Raw genomic sequence first — 17,090 nt, 5'->3', positions numbered from 1 at the left:
GGAGGAACCAGGCCTCGGGCCAATTATGCTTCTGCAGTCGAGACGGTTGTTCCCACACCAGATGCTCATTACTCTTCCTTTGATACGGGGGGCTTGAGCAAAGAGAGGTAGAAACACTCCGACGACTTGTATCTCGATTGGACGCACCTGCTGTTGCTTCCTCCTACTTTGCTCATATAAGTAACTTAGCTACTGCTCTACATGCATCTACTACTCCCTCTGATGATCCTTAGGCCATTGATTCTAGTGCCTCTGATGACATCACTAGTATGTCTCCCTTATTTTCATAATATAATCCTTGTTCAGGAAGAGAAAAGGTCAAAATAGTTGATGACTCTCTGTCGCCAGTGTCGGGTAAAGGATCTACTTCTGTCACTCCCTCTAAGGCCTTGTCAGCTATCCTTAATGTACCCGATTTTGCAGCTCATCTATTGTCCATTGCACGTATTACCCTTGAGTTGAATTGTCGAGTCATTTTTTACTCATATTATTGTTTCTTTTAGGACCTAGTCACGGGACAAATGATTGGCAATGGTAGCTTGAGGAATGACTTGTACTATCTGGAATCTCAACCCAGCGCACAATGTAGGCTCACATAGGCTTATCATATCGTTTAGGTAGCTAGAATCTTGATGTAGCATCAACGATTAGGGCATCCATCTTTTTTAATTCTGCAATGCATGTTTCATCTTTATTTCTGCATAATAATGTTTCTAAGTTTCAATGTGAAACTTGTGAACTTTCTAAACACCAGATTGGGCTGGCTCGATTATGGATTGACGGTCCACGTCAGGGTATTGCATATTTGTAGGAGGTAATTTGGTTACATGGCATGGCAATAAACAGTCAGTGGTTGCCAAATCTAGTGCAGAGGCTGAATTCAGAGCTATGGCCCATGGAGTGAAACACTATGGTTTAAAATACTTTTGAAAGAGCTTGGGTTTGATTCAAAGGACTCTATGTAATTGTATTGTGACAATAAAGAGGCAATCGACAATGCTCATAATCTAGTCCAACATGACCGGACCAAGCATGTTGAAATTGATCAACATTTTATTAAAGAAAAACTCCGACAAGGAATCATATGCACACCATATGCGAAGATTGGAGACCAACTTGTAGATATCTTAACAAAGGGAGTATCTAGAAGTGTCCTTCATTCAGCCTTATGCAAGCTGGGCATGCGAGACATCTATGCCTCAGCTTGAAGGGGAGTGTTGAAGATGTAAATTTTCAATTTTATTCCCCTTGATTTAGGCCTAGTATTATTCTGATTTTATGTGATTTGATCTGAATGTAATATTTCATTATATCTTTCCATATTAGTTTAGGCCTTCTCTATTTAAACATATGTAACAAAATGGAACAAAATGCGAATAAGAGAATTCTTTCTCTTTTCTACTAAATGTAATAACATTACGGCTCTTTTCGAACTTACCACTAGCATGGAAGTCATGAAAGACCTTCATAATGTTGTCTTTCAGCACATCCCAACAAGCTTAGAAGAATACCATAGAATAACCGTCCAAGCCCAGTACCTTGTCACTGGTCATTGCTTTCACTATCTCCAACACCTCTCTTTCCTCAAATTCTCTCTCAAACCAATTAGCCTCATGACGCATTGATAGAGTCAAAAGAAAGGTCATCCAACAAAGGCCGCCAGCTGAATTGCTCGGCATACAGCTTTTTATAAAACTGGACAATGTTCTCGTTAATCTCCACCAGGTTGGTAGAAAGTATGCCATCAATCAACAAAGAGTTAATGGAGTTCTTCCTTGTGTTAAAGTATTAATTAAATAATTAAATTAACGTCTTCCTATCAGCTTAAGTTTTTATGACAAGTGGTGATTTAACATGGTATCAGAGCGAAAGTCTTGAGTTCGAGCTATGTCTTCTTCATTTATCTCTCATTTCCGTTAAATATTCTACGTATTGTGCATCACCTATTAAAAAAGAGTTTGAACCCACACGTAAAGAGAAGTGTTAAAGTATTAATTAAATAATTAAATTTACATCTTCCTAAAAGCTTAAGCTTAAGCTTTTAGGACAAGTGATGATTTTACATCACCCTCCCTTCACCACAAAGCCCTAGATTTATGCCTTCAACTTACCTCCTCCATGAGAATGGATATCTCTAACTCGCTTAATACTTTTGCCTTCTTCATTCTCTCCTCCTCACTCAAAACCCTCTCTTCTTCAATGGTATCAAAATACAAAGCTATTCCCAAAGGATATTTTTCTCCCTCCCTACATTGCCAAACACCTCCTCATTCCATCTCCTTAAATCAACTTTCAAAGCCTTGAGCTTGCTAGCCACAATAAAGCTCGAAGTGCCTTGGAAGTGGTAAGAATCCCACCACTATTTCATCCTAATCACAAAACCTCAAACTTAAGCCACAAGTTCTCAAATTAAAATACCTATTCCCGAAGGATCAAGAAGAATTGGAAAATGATCTAGGCAAAGTCTAGGAAGCCTTCTCTGGGACACCCGAAAACTTTGCTTCCAAAGTTGGAGAAACAAGAAATCTGTCAATCCTAGACCAAGAGGAAGACTCCCGATTGTTCGACCAAGAATAAGTTCCACCAACAAGAGGGAGGTCCATCAGGCCCAAATCACAAATGAAGTCAGAGAACTCCATCATAACTGGGCATAAGTGGGCAACTTCCAATCTGGGGAATCGGGTAACGTTAAAGTCACCCCCAATACAACAAGGCAGGTTCCACCAACTGAGAAAACCAGGCAACTCATCCCAAAGCAGCCTTCTATTCCTATGAGAATTAGGACTATAGCCACCTGCAGAAGCCCAAACAAACTGGTGTTCAATGTTTCTAAAGGTAACAGCCAGGGTGAACTCCTCCACACATTTCGATCTTTTCTACCACCCTCGTATCCCACATAATCAAGATGCCACCTAAAGCCCCTCTAGAATCCAAGCAACACCAATCCACATGACGGCCCCACAAACTACACACAAAATTACGAGACATAGCCTCCAACTTAGTTTCTTGAAAATACACAATATCAACCCTAAACCTGCCTCATTCAAACCCCTCACATTCAAAGATAAAAGTTTATGCTTTCTTAAAAATTGAGAAACCCCTCTCCTTAATAATTCCATGGCTTGGAGTCTCATATTTAGAGTCATAATTAATAAAGCATTCCAATGTTTTTGACTCCCTATTACCTTTGCCTCCAAGTTAGAATTGAAAACCGAAGCCTTTTGAGGACGACTTGCTTCAATAACTGTCAAAATAGCCATAACTGCACCTCAAAGCCCACACACGACACCCGCACAACAAGATGGATCTCCTTTACTCTTTGCAAAACCCAATCTGAATACACCGACCTAGAACGACCCAATTTTCCCTCCATAGTAGGGGAGTAGGAGCTTCACAGACTATCTTTTTCTTCCATCAATGTCCAACACCATCCCAGCCAAAGCAGGCAAAGGGGTTCCTTGCCCCTCAATGGACCCGAGGAAGAAGAAAAGTTATTGAGACTTACACCGAGAGGTAGAATCTGAACTAGGAAATTGAGAAAAAGGCTTCAAGAAAGATGCTGGAACAAGATCCTTTGAAACCATGGCACCACCCAAAGAATCCTCTGGGATTACGACCTCCATGGGAACCAATAGCTTGCCCATACGGTTTCCTCGACACCACTGAATCACTGTTGTCATGTTCTAAAGGTAGCACAACATTACCATCGCCATCACCCAAAGACCCAACCAACAGCTTGCCCATACTAGTCTCGACCAAGCTCCTCAACACCTCTGGCTCACCATCGGCGCGATCAAAAGTTACTGAGCCAATCCAACTTGAAGACCGGCCCACATCCTTTTTTAAGCAAACCAAAGCGTCTTTGAAATTGCGAAACTCCACAGTAAGACAAATGTCCCCTACACCAGCCTCAATCTGTCCCATCGGAGCAGACATCTCGAGAAGATCAAAACCACCCTTCGACGATGAGGATTTGGCCAGAATGAAACTTGGTCAAGTATCTCCGGCTACGATTTGCCCCGCCCGCACCACCGGTGGTTTCAACACCAAGAAGTTGTTCAAGCCCAATGCTAAGCTTTGCAGGCATGAAGCCCACTTGACTAACCATCGTAGCACAATTGGAAAAAACGCGACACCGGTCGCAGCTCCGAGGCGAAGGACCTCTAGCCTCTACCATCTATCCCTTCCAGCACAAATATGGCGCCTCCCCAACTACCTCCCCCATACTCTGCCACCGTCAAGAATCTCCCATGCTTATTGGAACGTCACTGGGCTAGGAGAGCTGGGAGCCCAACTTGAGAACGTCGCCAAAACGCCTTCGTCCCCTCCTCAAGAACCAGCTCCTCCATGGTGGCAACCGACCAAGAACAGTTATCTTTGCCCAAACATAAAGATTGGACACTGCCCCTTCTCCTCTCAACAATCCTACAGACTAAAGGCCTACCCTCCACTAGCTCGATCAATTTGGATTGGATATGACACCACCTAAACAACCCCATACAAGCCAAGATTATTCGGCAGGCGCTAACACAAAGAGTGTCTTAGCTCCTAGAGAGAGTTAAACTATAGTGGGGTAGTAGAAATTGACCCGAACTCAAAATATTAACAGCAGTTAGAAAGGTCATCTTTAATTTGATGTAATTTTAAGCGAGTTCATGCACCTATAACTAATCAGTACTTCAAATGCAAAAAAGGAAGAATGGGAAAAACAGAAACCCCAATCTTTATGCATACAATTTTTCAGAAACAATTTACTTGAAATCACTGATAAAAACAAAAGGTGATGAAAATACTCACGGATGATTGAGCCAGCATCTTTGTTTGTTGTGTCTGCTGGTATTTTGAAATGGTCCAATCAAATACATAATCAAATTCATATCCTGGCAAATATAGAAAAATTGTAAATCACAAGCCAAACAAAACTGTCAATTTAAAATATATCAGCAGATAAATGACTTTCCAACAAAATTTAAATGACACCTCAAAAGAAAATGACAAAACAAAGTTTTCCACAGAAAGAAAAGAAAAAAAATTCAGTGTTGCCAAATAATACACTTCAAGTTCTGTACATTCAAATAATTCATTGACGACGACAAGTACACATGGTCCACCTGCGAAAGTCTAAAAGATGTGGACAACTTTCAAAGTTTGAACTTCGTCACTTCAAATAGAAATACAGAAACAAAGACAACAATAACAAGACCCAGGAAAACCCAGACATTTTGATATGGCAGGGCCTTAATGCTTCTCTTTAATCCCAGGCAACTCAACTTATCATTCATATATGTACCATAACTTTCCAAAGAGAAACAAAATACCCAATGAAAAGGATGCCATGGCTAGTGCTCTCTGGCATTATCAACATGGCTCAAAAATATTCTTTTGCAACCTTAAGTACTTCCCTTGAACTCTTCTAATCATGGCTTACCCAGCCCGACAAATGGAAAAGAATCACAAGTCACTTGAAAAATCTGTAGGTCCAACCCCTTACGTAAGTGTTGATTCTGGGAGACCCATTCTCCCTGGCTAGAGTTGCATAGAAAAACTGAAACTAAATCATGCACCGACAGCGGCTACATCCTAATTCCATTACCTAACAGATTCAGTTAAATTTGACAATAAAAGATTTGCTGCTCAAAGCCTTTCTTAAGTTCATTATCTTATCCCCCAAAAGTCCAATTGGCTAGATAAACCATGTCTTACTCAGAATAAAGTGCTTGGCTAATTTGGTGGTGTTTTCAGGCACATGCTACACGAACGCTGACATCCAATGAGAATATTTAACTTCTGTAGCATAAATGGCTTAAAGGAAAGTGATTAGTCATTTGTACTAAATACCAGCTTCTGTGATTACTTGGGTTGCAGTTCTAAGGAGCAACGGTGTGAAATTTAAAGGTATAATGATTTAAAACAAAAAATACCTTCACGAGTAAACAAGTCATGAAACAGCCGCTTCAAGAATCCATAATCAGGCATTTGATCAAATGTCAAAGAGTGGCAATAATGGAAGTAAGATGCAAACTCCACAGGATGTGACTTGCACAGGACCTTTTCAAAACAAATGAGAGTTAGCTGACTTTAAGATAATGGGAAAAAATACCTACGAAGTATACATTAGAATTTCATTTAGCCAATATAACAGATATCCAAAAACCTTTGAAAACTGATTGTCAGACAGATTCTATCTAGCATTGTTTATCCTTAGGTCCAACCACAATTAACAATTTTTTTTGGTAGTTTAACTCAAGCACCGCAGCATTAGAACCCGCAACCTCTCACCCTCCACCCCAAACTTAAGGGAGGTGGAAGTGCCATTTAGGCTACAGCACATTAGCAACCGCAATTAAAAGTTATACCTGATTCCTAATCCAAAATAACAAAAATTACAATAATGATTCCCAATAAAATGTAAAGTCATCCTTTGAAAAACAATATTAGCATGTTTGGTAAAGTTTTAGGTTTTGGGTTTTTAACACAATTTTTGAAAAAGTGAAAATTGAGAAGTGTTGTATGTGAGGTCCACAGATAAAAATCTGTTTGATACATTTAAAAATATTTCTGAAAAGTAAAAAAGAGAAGAGTTTTCAGAACATAAAAATAAAAACGGTTGGAGGCTGGCCTCCGCAAGTAAACCACCACTACTTCAATAGATGGGGGAGGTAGGTCCCCACCACCCCTCTCTGTAGATCGATATGGTGTGGGAAGTTTTTGAAAAGTGTTTTGTTTTTTGAAAACTGTTTCGTTATTCGTTTTGAAAATGAATGTTAGTGGTAGGGCCATATCTAAAAACCTATTTTTTATAAGTAATTGATATATCATTAAAGCGTAAGGCGCCCCATGTACACAAGAAGTATACAAGAGAAGCCGCCTAGGTAGAAATGGCAAAAAGAACAAGGAATTCATGACTAAAGGAGAAACATATGCAGCTGTCCAAAGGTACAAAGTGTTTAAGAAAAAATATTTCAACTCTTCCAAAGATCTCTCGTGATCCTCAAAACACCTATCATTCCTCTCCTGCCATAGACTCCACAAAAGGCACAAAGGCATCATCTTCCAAACAATGACACTCCGAGTGCTACCAACAATCCACCAAGCAAACAAATCAATAACTCGTCTTGGCATAACCCAAGACAACCCGAAGCGTTTAAAGAAGACATTCCAAATAGCACAAGCAACCTCAAAATGAAGAAGTAGGTGATTCGCAGACTCTTCATTATTTTTGCACATAACACACCAATCTATCACGATTACATGCTGCTTTCAGAGATCATCAATAGTAAGGATCTTCTTTAAGGTCACCGAACACATAAAAAATGCCACCCTCAACGGAACCTTAGTCTTCCAAACACTCTCCCAAGGGAAACAAAAACCATCACGACAACTCAAGACATTGTAGAAAGATTTAACGCCAAACAACTCTCTTTTAGAAGGGACCCTCTCGTATCAATCTTACTAAATACTACAACCTATAAATCGAGGCAAACGCATCCACCTCCCAATCGTAAGTCGATCTAGCAAAGCTCACGTTCAACTGAATGACACCTCCTGAAAGTTCTATGTGAACCTCAACATGAGCATCCTTTGCGCAAGCAATACCAAATAAAACTAGGAACACATCTGTCAGGGTCATATCCCCACACCACAAGTCATGTCAGAATCTAACCTTGGAGCCATCACCCACTTCAAATATAAAGCGACTACAAACCTTCCCCCAACCTTTCCTAATCTTCTTCCATAAACCACTCCATACGCCCCAACAGGCTTACTATAACGCTACCCTTCTCACAAACTTTCATATTTAGAATCCACCACCACTCACCACCAAGCCTCTCTCTCAATCCCATATCGCCAAAGCCATTTATCCAAGAGAGCATGATTGAACCTCAAAAGGTTCCTAATCCCTAACCCTCCCTCAAAGATCGGAGTACACACCTTTTGAACTTGCCTCCAACCCCAACCCATAAGAAATCACGTTGGAACTTCTCAAAACGGTTTGCAACACTCAAAGGGAGGGGAAAGAGGGACATGAAATACGTAGGTAGGTTGGAAAGGGTGCTCTTGATAAGGGTAATCTTACCACCCTTTGATAAGGGTAATCCTACCACCTTTTGACACATACAACCATTTCCAATCAGCCAACCGACCTTATATCTTCTCGATAACACTGTCCTATATATGCTTGGCCTTAAATTAAGCCCCCAAAAGAAGACCGAGTTACTTCAAAGGCAGGGATCCAACCCCACATCCCAAAATCCAAGCCAACCCAGCCACATTATCAACACTTCCCATTAGAACCAATTCCGACTTGGCTAAGTTCGTCTTCAAACCCGACACAACTTCAAATAATAAGAACAAGTTACGTAAATTGCCAAGATGATTAGGGTTGGCCCTAAAGAAGATCAAAGTGTCATCAGCAAACAAAAAATGAGGGGTATCAACCCCTGCCTGTCCCCACAGAGAAACTAGACAACAAACCTCCACTCACCGCAGCTGAAATAATCCTACTCAACGCCTCCATCACTAGAACAAACAGCAAAGGGGACAAAGCGTCCCCTTGCCTTAAGCCAGGCGAGCTGATAAAAAAGCCTGTAGAGGAACCATTCACGAAAACTGAAAATCGCACCGAAGAAATCCAATGAGCTATCCAATAGCACCACTTCCCACCAAACATGCATCTTCTTAGCATGTACAACAGAAAATCCCAATTAACATTATCATAAGCTTTTTCTAAGTCAATTTTACGAATAACCCATGCCTCTCCAGATCTCAATCTTTTATTAAGGCATTAATTGGCAATAAGAATAGGATCTAAAATTTGCCTACCTCGGATGAATGCACTTTGTGACTTAGAGATGATCTTCTTCAACACCCTCTTAATCTTGTTCGCTAGAATCTTAGCAATAACCTTATAAATGCTACCCACCAAACTGGTTGGGCGAAAATCCTTAGGATCGAGAGCCCCTGGGATCTTCGGAATGAGAGCGATGAATGTAGCATTAAGGCTCCTCTCAAATGAAGTTAGGAAGCTAGGAAATCCTTGAAAAATATAAGAGTCACACCATTGTTTCACCCTATCCACAAAACCCTATAACTTTAGCCACATTTTCAAATTTGAAGGGCCTGCTACCCCTATGAAAATCACCACAATCAAGGAGGATAAGGAAATGATCCGAATAGAGTCTAGGAAGCATCCTCTGAGACACACTAGGAAACTGGGCTTCCCACTAAGGAGAGACCAAGAATCTGTCAATTCTGGACCATGAGGGAGGTCTCAACCAAGTGAAAGAACTGCCCACCAGAGGAAGGTCCATCAATCCTTGCTCAAAAATGAAATCAGAAAACTCCATCATAGCTCAACTTAAACAAGTTTCACTCAATCTCTCACTAGAGAATCTGGAAACGTTGAAATCAACCCCAATGCACCAAAGCAAATTCCACCAACTAAAATAAGTCAGCCAACTCATCCCAAAGGAGCCTTCTATCCCTATCAACATTAGGATCATAGACGCCCGCAAAACCCCAAATGAAATGATCCTTAACATTTCTAAAAGTAATAGCTACGGAGAAAACCCCCACACATTCATTAATCTTCTCCACCACCCTCCTATCTCACATAATCAAAAAACCACCTGAAGCCCCTCTGAAATCCAAACAACACCAATCCACATGATGGCAACCCCACAAATTGCACACAATACTACGAGACATGACTTCAAGCTTGGTCTCTTGGAAACAAATAGTGTCAACCTTCCACTCTCTAAGTAAGTTCCTCACCCTCATACATTTGTCCCCATCATTCAACCCTCTCACACTCCAGGGCAACAGTTTAGGCTTCATAAAAGAAACTAATAGCCCCCTTTCCTTCCTTTACCACGACTAGAACACTCCCCTTTTGAATCATATTTAATGGAACACTCCAATCCTCTCAACTCCCTACCACCTTTATTCTCTTTTTTTGGGGTAGAGGCTAATCCCTGCTTCCTATGATATTCTTCAGCTTCAATAGCTATTAGCATAGCCAGCAATTGCCCCTCAAAGCCTTTGCAAGAAACCCCCACAAGCCGATAGAATCCCATAGCATTTTGCACCACCCAATCAGAACATTCAAATCCTAGGCCACCCAGATTCCCCAACACAGTAAGGGGATAAGAGCTTAAAGGGAACAAAACTTCCACCCCTTTGAAAAACTCCAAATCCCCATTTCCCCCATCACACCTCAACTACAATCTAGCCAAGCCGTTTCAAGCATAGCAAGCATCCCCATAAACACCCCTAACACCCGAGAAAGAGTAAGGGGCAGCAGGCAAACCCCCACCCAACCTTGGGATGAAAGGGCACAGAGTGTCAAGGGCCTTGCAAAAAACCTTGGCTCAGGTAGTCTCACCGGATCTTGTCTCAAGGGAGTTGCATGGGACACACCGGAAATATCTGCAGCATGAGAAGGAAGAAGAAAGCCCCATCCCCCACCCATCACAGGGATGCTGTCGCTCAAAGATAGCCCATTATTAAACTCACCGGCAAGTTCTGAGAAAGGGGGAAAGGAAGTAACAGTTCTTTCCAGCAAGAGCTACTTTGTCACTTTAGGTTGAGAATGACACATGATACTCGACCCAGTTGAAGTGTAAGATGAGAAAGAGCCACTAAGAATGGAGACCAGAGTGGCTAGCCGAGGTTGAGAGATGGTGGTCAAACCACCATCAACCATCGAAGCATACTTACCAAGGGCGGGCTAATATGAGCATGGATATTTGGTGGTGGAATTTGTAATGAAATAACAATAAAAGTAACACTTAGGTACTTCAAGGGGCCAAGTCCTCCTCTAGCACACGAATATAACCTCACGGGTTTTCTGATGATAATACTCTTGATACCCATTCTATTAGTGATGCTGAATTTAAATACAAATTATTCAAATAACTACCCACAAGAATGCTGGAAATAACTACCCACAACATAGGATAACATCTATGGTTGAGATCCACTAACACTTAACTTCCCCTAAGACAACTGCCCATTAACAATAATTGTCCATAAACAATTAACCACAATTATGTAACTCACAACTACTAAACATATCAATTCTACAACTACCAATTAAATACATTAACCATGATTTGGCCAATAACAAACACCCATCACCTTCTTCGGCTTGGATCCTTGCCGCTTAGGCAAACACATGGCAAGCCTCGGTTGCAACGCGACAGTCGAACAACCATCAGACCCAAAATGGAACCTAGCCCCTTAGACATAGGCTGACCCAGAATCCTTTTAAAGGATCACTTAGGCTTAAAGGAGAAGCCACGGGCCGGTCTAGAGCCCATCTTGGCCTTACCCTTCTCTTCAAGAGAACGACGCCTCAAGCTTGCAACTGGGCCTTTGGCCTTCAGTAGGACAATTGGGCTCACTAGAATGTTTTCGGCCTGGACCAAGCCTGGGTGCACGGCCCAATTGACCACACTCACAAGGACTCAAGCCCAAGTCCAACCACTTAAACAATTCCCCACATCCCTTTTGATACGAACTAACGACTTCAAGGTGTGCATATCGAAAATTTCACCAAAATGGCTTCTGCAAACTTCGTGCCCAGATGCAATGTCAAAGTCAACCCATCCGTTCGGTGCAGAATTTTCAGGGAAGGGGCTTAGCCGAAACTTGAAGTATCTTACCCTGCTCCTTCGCCAGCTTAGTTGTCATCACTGGGGGCTTCCATACCTTCTTCAGAGACTTTTGTACCTTCTACAAACTTCTTGCCCAGATGCAATGTCAGAGTCAACCCATCCGTTTGGTGCAGAATTTTCAGGGAAGGGGCTTAGCCGAAACTTGAAGTATCTTAGCCTGCTCCTTCACCAGCTTAGTTGTCATCACTGGAGGCTTCCATACCTTCTTCAGAGACTTTCGTGCCTTCTCCAGTGGGATTCCAGAAGGGATTCCAAAGACACCCAACAACGGAGGCACCTTAGCTAAATGCAAGGAAGGATTTCCAAAATCACCCACCACCAGACATTCCTTAGCCGCAGACGAAAGGACCTCTGCAAAACTCCTCCACCTTGCTGAAAACTTGTTGAAATTGTTTGCACCTTCGATTCCACTAGCATCTTGCTAAAACCGCCACCGTGAATCAGCCGAATGTAATTAACAACTATTCGCCACTCCAAAGCAAAACACCTCCAGCCTTAGCAGTTTCTCCCTTCCGACACTGTAGAAGATCAGATTATTTGGCTTTTCAAGCTTACTCTTCTAATGAGCGTCTATTCAATATATATAGAGTTTACACTGAATACAAGATAAGTTTTATCTTCTAGCTTTCTAGTCTAACACTAACTCTTAGAGAACCTAACTACAAGTATTCTATTCTAATACAGAAACCGTAATCAGCAAACTAAATACAAGTAAAACTCTTCCACTTAATCTTATCCTTATTAAACTGATTGTGTTATCAACACTCACTAGGATTTTGATCAATCGGGAGTCTTCTCAACACACTCACTAGGAGTCTTAATTGTTTGAGAACCACTAGGAGTGTGTTGTGCGTTAATACCCTCTCTCAAGTTCAACGGGAGTGAGCGGACATTGAGCTTGTAGGATAGATGATGAAACCGTTTGGAAACAAGCGGCTTAGTAAGCACATCCGCAAGCTGATCAACACTTGGAACAAAGAGAATCTCCAAGTCTTTTGAAGCAACTAATTCTCGGACAAAATGGAAATCAATGGCCACATGTTTGGTGCGAGAATGGAAAATTGGATTAACAGAAAAGTAAGTTGCAACAATGTTGTCACACCAAAGTTTTGGTGGAGTAGGAAGTGGAATGCCAAGTTCTTGGAGAAGAGAACGTACCTAGATTAATTCAACAGCCGTGTTAGCAACTGACTTGTATCCAGCTTCTGTTGAAGACCTGGAAACAGTCGGCTGCTTGCGAGAACTCCAAGAAATCAAGTTGGAACCAAGGAAAACACAATAAGCACCGGTGGAACGGTGGTCATCAGGGCATCCTGCCCAATCAGCATCCGAATAGGCTTGAAGAGAACGTGACAAGTAAGCAACAATTACTGAAAAGAACCAACTGTGCTGCGATATAAAGTGGGGTCTTCCATAGGATCTCCTGTGAATGCTGATAACGCCGAAGAAAAAGACATTTGAGAGGCTACTAGTTTGGCTTTGGTCATATTTGTTTTGCTAAGTAAGTCATGAATATACCGTTGCTGTGGAAGTAAGAGACCATCCTTCATGGGCAAAACTTCAACTCCAAGAAAATAGTGCAAAGTACCCAAGTCTTTAACGGCAAAGTCAATGCTTAGTAGTTGTAAAAGGTCATCAATAGCAATAGGGACTGATGAAGCAATGATAATATCATCAACATAAATAAGCAAATACATAGTGACTATTGCTGTACGGTAAATAAACAAAGAGGAATCTGCCTTGGAGCCAAGAAAACCAAGTTGAAGGAGTTTCCCACTGAGACGAGCAAACCAGGCTCGTGGTGCCTGTTTCAGGCCATAAAGGGCCTTTTGTAACTTGCATACATGATGGGGATAAGATGGATGAGTGAAACCCGGGGGTTGCTCCATATGGACATATTCGGACAAGAGGCCGTGCAGAAACGCATTGTCTATGTCTATTTGTTTCATAGTCCATCCTGCAGAGTAAGCAAGCGACAAAACAATACGAATAGTAATTGGTTTTACCACAGGGCTAAAAGTCTCACCATAATCTATACCGGCTTGTTGGTGAAAGCCCTTAACAACTAACCTTGTCTTGTGACGTTCTACAGAGCCATCAGCCTTTCTCTTTACTTTAAAAACTCATTTGCAACCAACAACATTCTTGGCTACCGACGAAGGAACAAGAGTCCAAGTGTTATTCTTGAGCAAAGCATTAAACTCAACTTGCATGGCATTGCACCATTCACTGATCTTGACAGCATTGGAGAAGCAAGTAGGTTCGATAAGGGCAGCTTCAAAAAGTAAGGCCCAAGGTAGAGGATATCTAACAGTCCCATCAGTGAGCTGCCTGATTGTGCGGACATTACTCTGAGATCGGGTCCGCATAGGATGGATGCGAGTAGGTGTCTGTGCTTGAGATACATCCGATTCTTCAGGAGAGGAAGAGGAACTAAGAGATGGAGGAGGAAGGCTGGAATTATTAGGTAATATGGATGGAGTGGAGGGAGGCAAGGTAACTGGAGAAGAAGATTCCAAATTACGTCGAATAGGTAAGGGAAGAGAAAAGGAGACAGTGTTGGAAGAGGGAGGATCCAGTGAGGATGGAGCTAGTTGAGAAGTACTATGAGAAAAAGGAAATACTTCATCATGAAAGATGACGTCCCTAGAGATAACAATGTGACCAGTTTCGGGAGGGTAGCACTTATAGCCTTTATGGTGTGTGCTATAGCCTAAGAAGACACAAGGTTTGGACCGAAGGGAGAATTTGTGAGAATTGTAAGGTCTGCGACTCGGAAAACAAGCACAGCCAAACACCTTAAGAAATTTATAATCCGGAACTTGGGAAAAAAGTTTTTCAAGGGGAGAAATATTTTTGAGCAATGGAGTTTGCAGTCTATTTATCAAATAGCAAGAAGTTAGACAAGTATCATCCCAAAATTTCTTGGGAAGAGAACTGTCGGCTAGGAGAGCTAAGGTTGTATCAATGATATGTCGATGTTTCCTCTCAACACACCCTAGTTGTTGATGAGAGTGAGGACAGGAAATATGATAAAGAATGCCAATGGATTGAAAATATTTGTTGAGGTTCCAATATTCGCCACCCCAATCAATTTGGACAGACTTGATTTTTGCATTAAGGAGACATTCAACCATTAATTGAAACTTGAGAAAAATAGGCATAACATCAGATTTAGATTGAATAGGATAAATCCAAGTAAATCTGCTAAAAGCATCCACAAAAGAGACATAATATCGATTTCCATTTATTGAAATAGTTGGGGAAGGACCCCAAACAAGCGAATAAATCAAGTCTAAAGGATTACAAATAGTAATAGTAATAGAAATTGAAAAGGGCAATTGATGACCCTTAGCCTGAGGACAGGCATTGCAGGGTGATGATGCCTTATTGGAAGAAACTGGAAGCTGAAAATTTGAAAGGACAAGGTTGACAATCCAAAGGGCTGGATGTCCTAAGCGTTTGTGCCAATGATGTAATGTAGTCCTCTCACCAACGAGTGCTTGAGATGAAGATGAAGGCACTTACAGAGGAAAGTGGTGATAGAGGCCATTGTTAAGTTGGCCGTGATGAATTGGGATCTCAGTCTTGCAATCCTTGATGATAAAATGAGAAGAGTGAAACTCAAAGAAAACAGCATTATCAAGGGCAAATTGACGAACGGAAAGAAGGTTTTTGCATATGTTAGGAACATGAAGTAATTGCTTAAGGAGAAAATTACAACGAGAGAGAGAGAGAGAGAGAGAGAGAGAGAGAGAGAGAGAGAGAGAGAGAGAGAGAGAGAGAGAGAGAGAGAGAGAGAGAGACTAGGAAGCAAAACCAGAGTGGGAAATAGACAATCCTGCACCATTACCTATGTGGATCTGATCTTGACCAGTGTATTCTTCAGCAAAGATGTTCAGATTCTGCAAATTATTGGTAAGATGATGGGTTGAACCAGTATCCAGGTACTAGTTTTCTTCCAGAGGAAGTGTAGGTGAGGAGTAATAAGCTTGAGCAGGCTGGTATGGTGAAGAAGGCGGTGCAGCTAGAGCAGGATCTGGACGCTGATAACATCTAGGAGCAGTGTGCCCAATTTTGCCACAGAGTTGGCAGATGGGCCTTGAAGGTGCAATTGAATTGGGTTGGAAGTAATTGCCTTGGCCACGACCAGTGGAGAAGGATCCTCGGCCTTGATAGTTGTTGCGGCCACGACCGCGATAACCTCGGCCCCGTGACATGGAGCTCGGGTAGAAAGATGAGCCATTGGCAGAGAAGGCTCAGTGTGAGAAAGGTTATGTTCGATCCGCATCTCATGGGCAAGAAGATGACCATAGATTTCATCTGCAAAGAGAGGATCTAGCAGAGTAGTGATTGAGGTAACAAACGGATCATAATCAGTTCTTAGGCCAGCAAGAAGATAGGAGATGCTCTCAAAATCATTGAGATGCTGGCCGACAGCAGCAAGGTTGTCACACATGGCCTTGAACGATTGAAAATACTCTGTGATGGACGAGCTCCCTTCTTGGCAGTAGCAAGTTGATAGTGAATCTGCATAACACAAGATCGTGCTTGAGAGGCAAACATGGACACTAACGTAGTCCAAAGTTGGTGAGAAGTTGCACATCCGACGGCATGAACGAGTGGTTCGGTGAGCTTGGAGATCAGTACACTGAGCAACATCTGGTCACGTTGACACCAGGCAAGGTATTCTGGATTTGCTACAGTTGCAAGAGCATTTGGAGTAGTGCTCGGATTTGGAATGGTCTGGACTGGAGGCTGAGAAGTCCCGTCCAGTAAGCCGTATGCGTCTTGGGCTTTAACATAAGCCATGATCTGAGTTCTCCAACTAGGAAAATTGCCATTGGAGAGTTTGATTTGCAAGGTATGATTCATGTTTGGGACAATGAAAACAACATTGGAAGAGGGCGGATTAATGGTGGGATGTACCTCAGATTGAGGAGGAGATGAGGCAGCAGAAGAGACCGTGGATTCAGTCATGATTTCAAGAAAAAGGACGTTAGTCTATAGGAAGCTCTGATACCATGTAAAAGATCAGATTATTTGGCTTTTCAAGCTTACTCATCTAGTGAGCGTCTATTCAATATATATAGAGTTTACATAGAATACAAGATAAGTTCTATCTTCAAGCTTTCAAGTCTAACACTAACTCTTAGATAACCTGATTACAAGTATTCTATGCTAATACAGAAACTGTAATCAGCAAACTAAATACAAGTAAAACTCTTCCACTTAATCTTATCCTTATCAACCGGTTGTGTTATCAACACTCACTAGGAGTTTGATTAACTAGGAGTCTTCTCAACACACTCACTAGGACTCTTAATTGTTTGAGAACCACTAAGAGTGTGTTGTGTGTTAATAAACACTAAGACAAAATTCCTCTTCCCATCAAGAAGCGTCCATGTCTAT

The 17,090-nt window shown here is 41.7% G+C and overlaps 1 protein-coding gene across 8 annotated transcripts in view; it reads right to left on the bottom strand.

Moving 5' to 3' along the window:
• LOC133870762 (casein kinase 1-like protein 4) overlaps positions 1–17,090 on the bottom strand; it is a 47,378-nt gene that overhangs the window by 21,067 nt on the left and 9,221 nt on the right. For all 8 annotated transcript variants that reach the window (XR_009900787.1, XR_009900788.1, XR_009900782.1 and 5 more), the window contains exons 10-11: positions 5,922–6,048; positions 4,798–4,880 (exon numbers count right to left, since the gene is read on the bottom strand). Coding sequence is in view for 2 of the 8 variants with exons in the window: in XM_062307969.1 (XP_062163953.1) it covers positions 4,798–4,880; positions 5,922–6,048 (210 nt within the window). In the remaining 6 variants the exon portion in view is untranslated. The remainder of the gene's footprint in view (positions 1–4,797; positions 4,881–5,921; positions 6,049–17,090) is intronic.

The sequence above is a fragment of the Alnus glutinosa genome, chromosome 6 (genome assembly GCF_958979055.1).
Source record: "Alnus glutinosa chromosome 6, dhAlnGlut1.1, whole genome shotgun sequence".
In the NCBI taxonomy this organism is placed as follows: Eukaryota; Viridiplantae; Streptophyta; class Magnoliopsida; order Fagales; family Betulaceae; genus Alnus; species Alnus glutinosa.
This window is presented reverse-complemented; position numbering and strand designations above follow the sequence as displayed.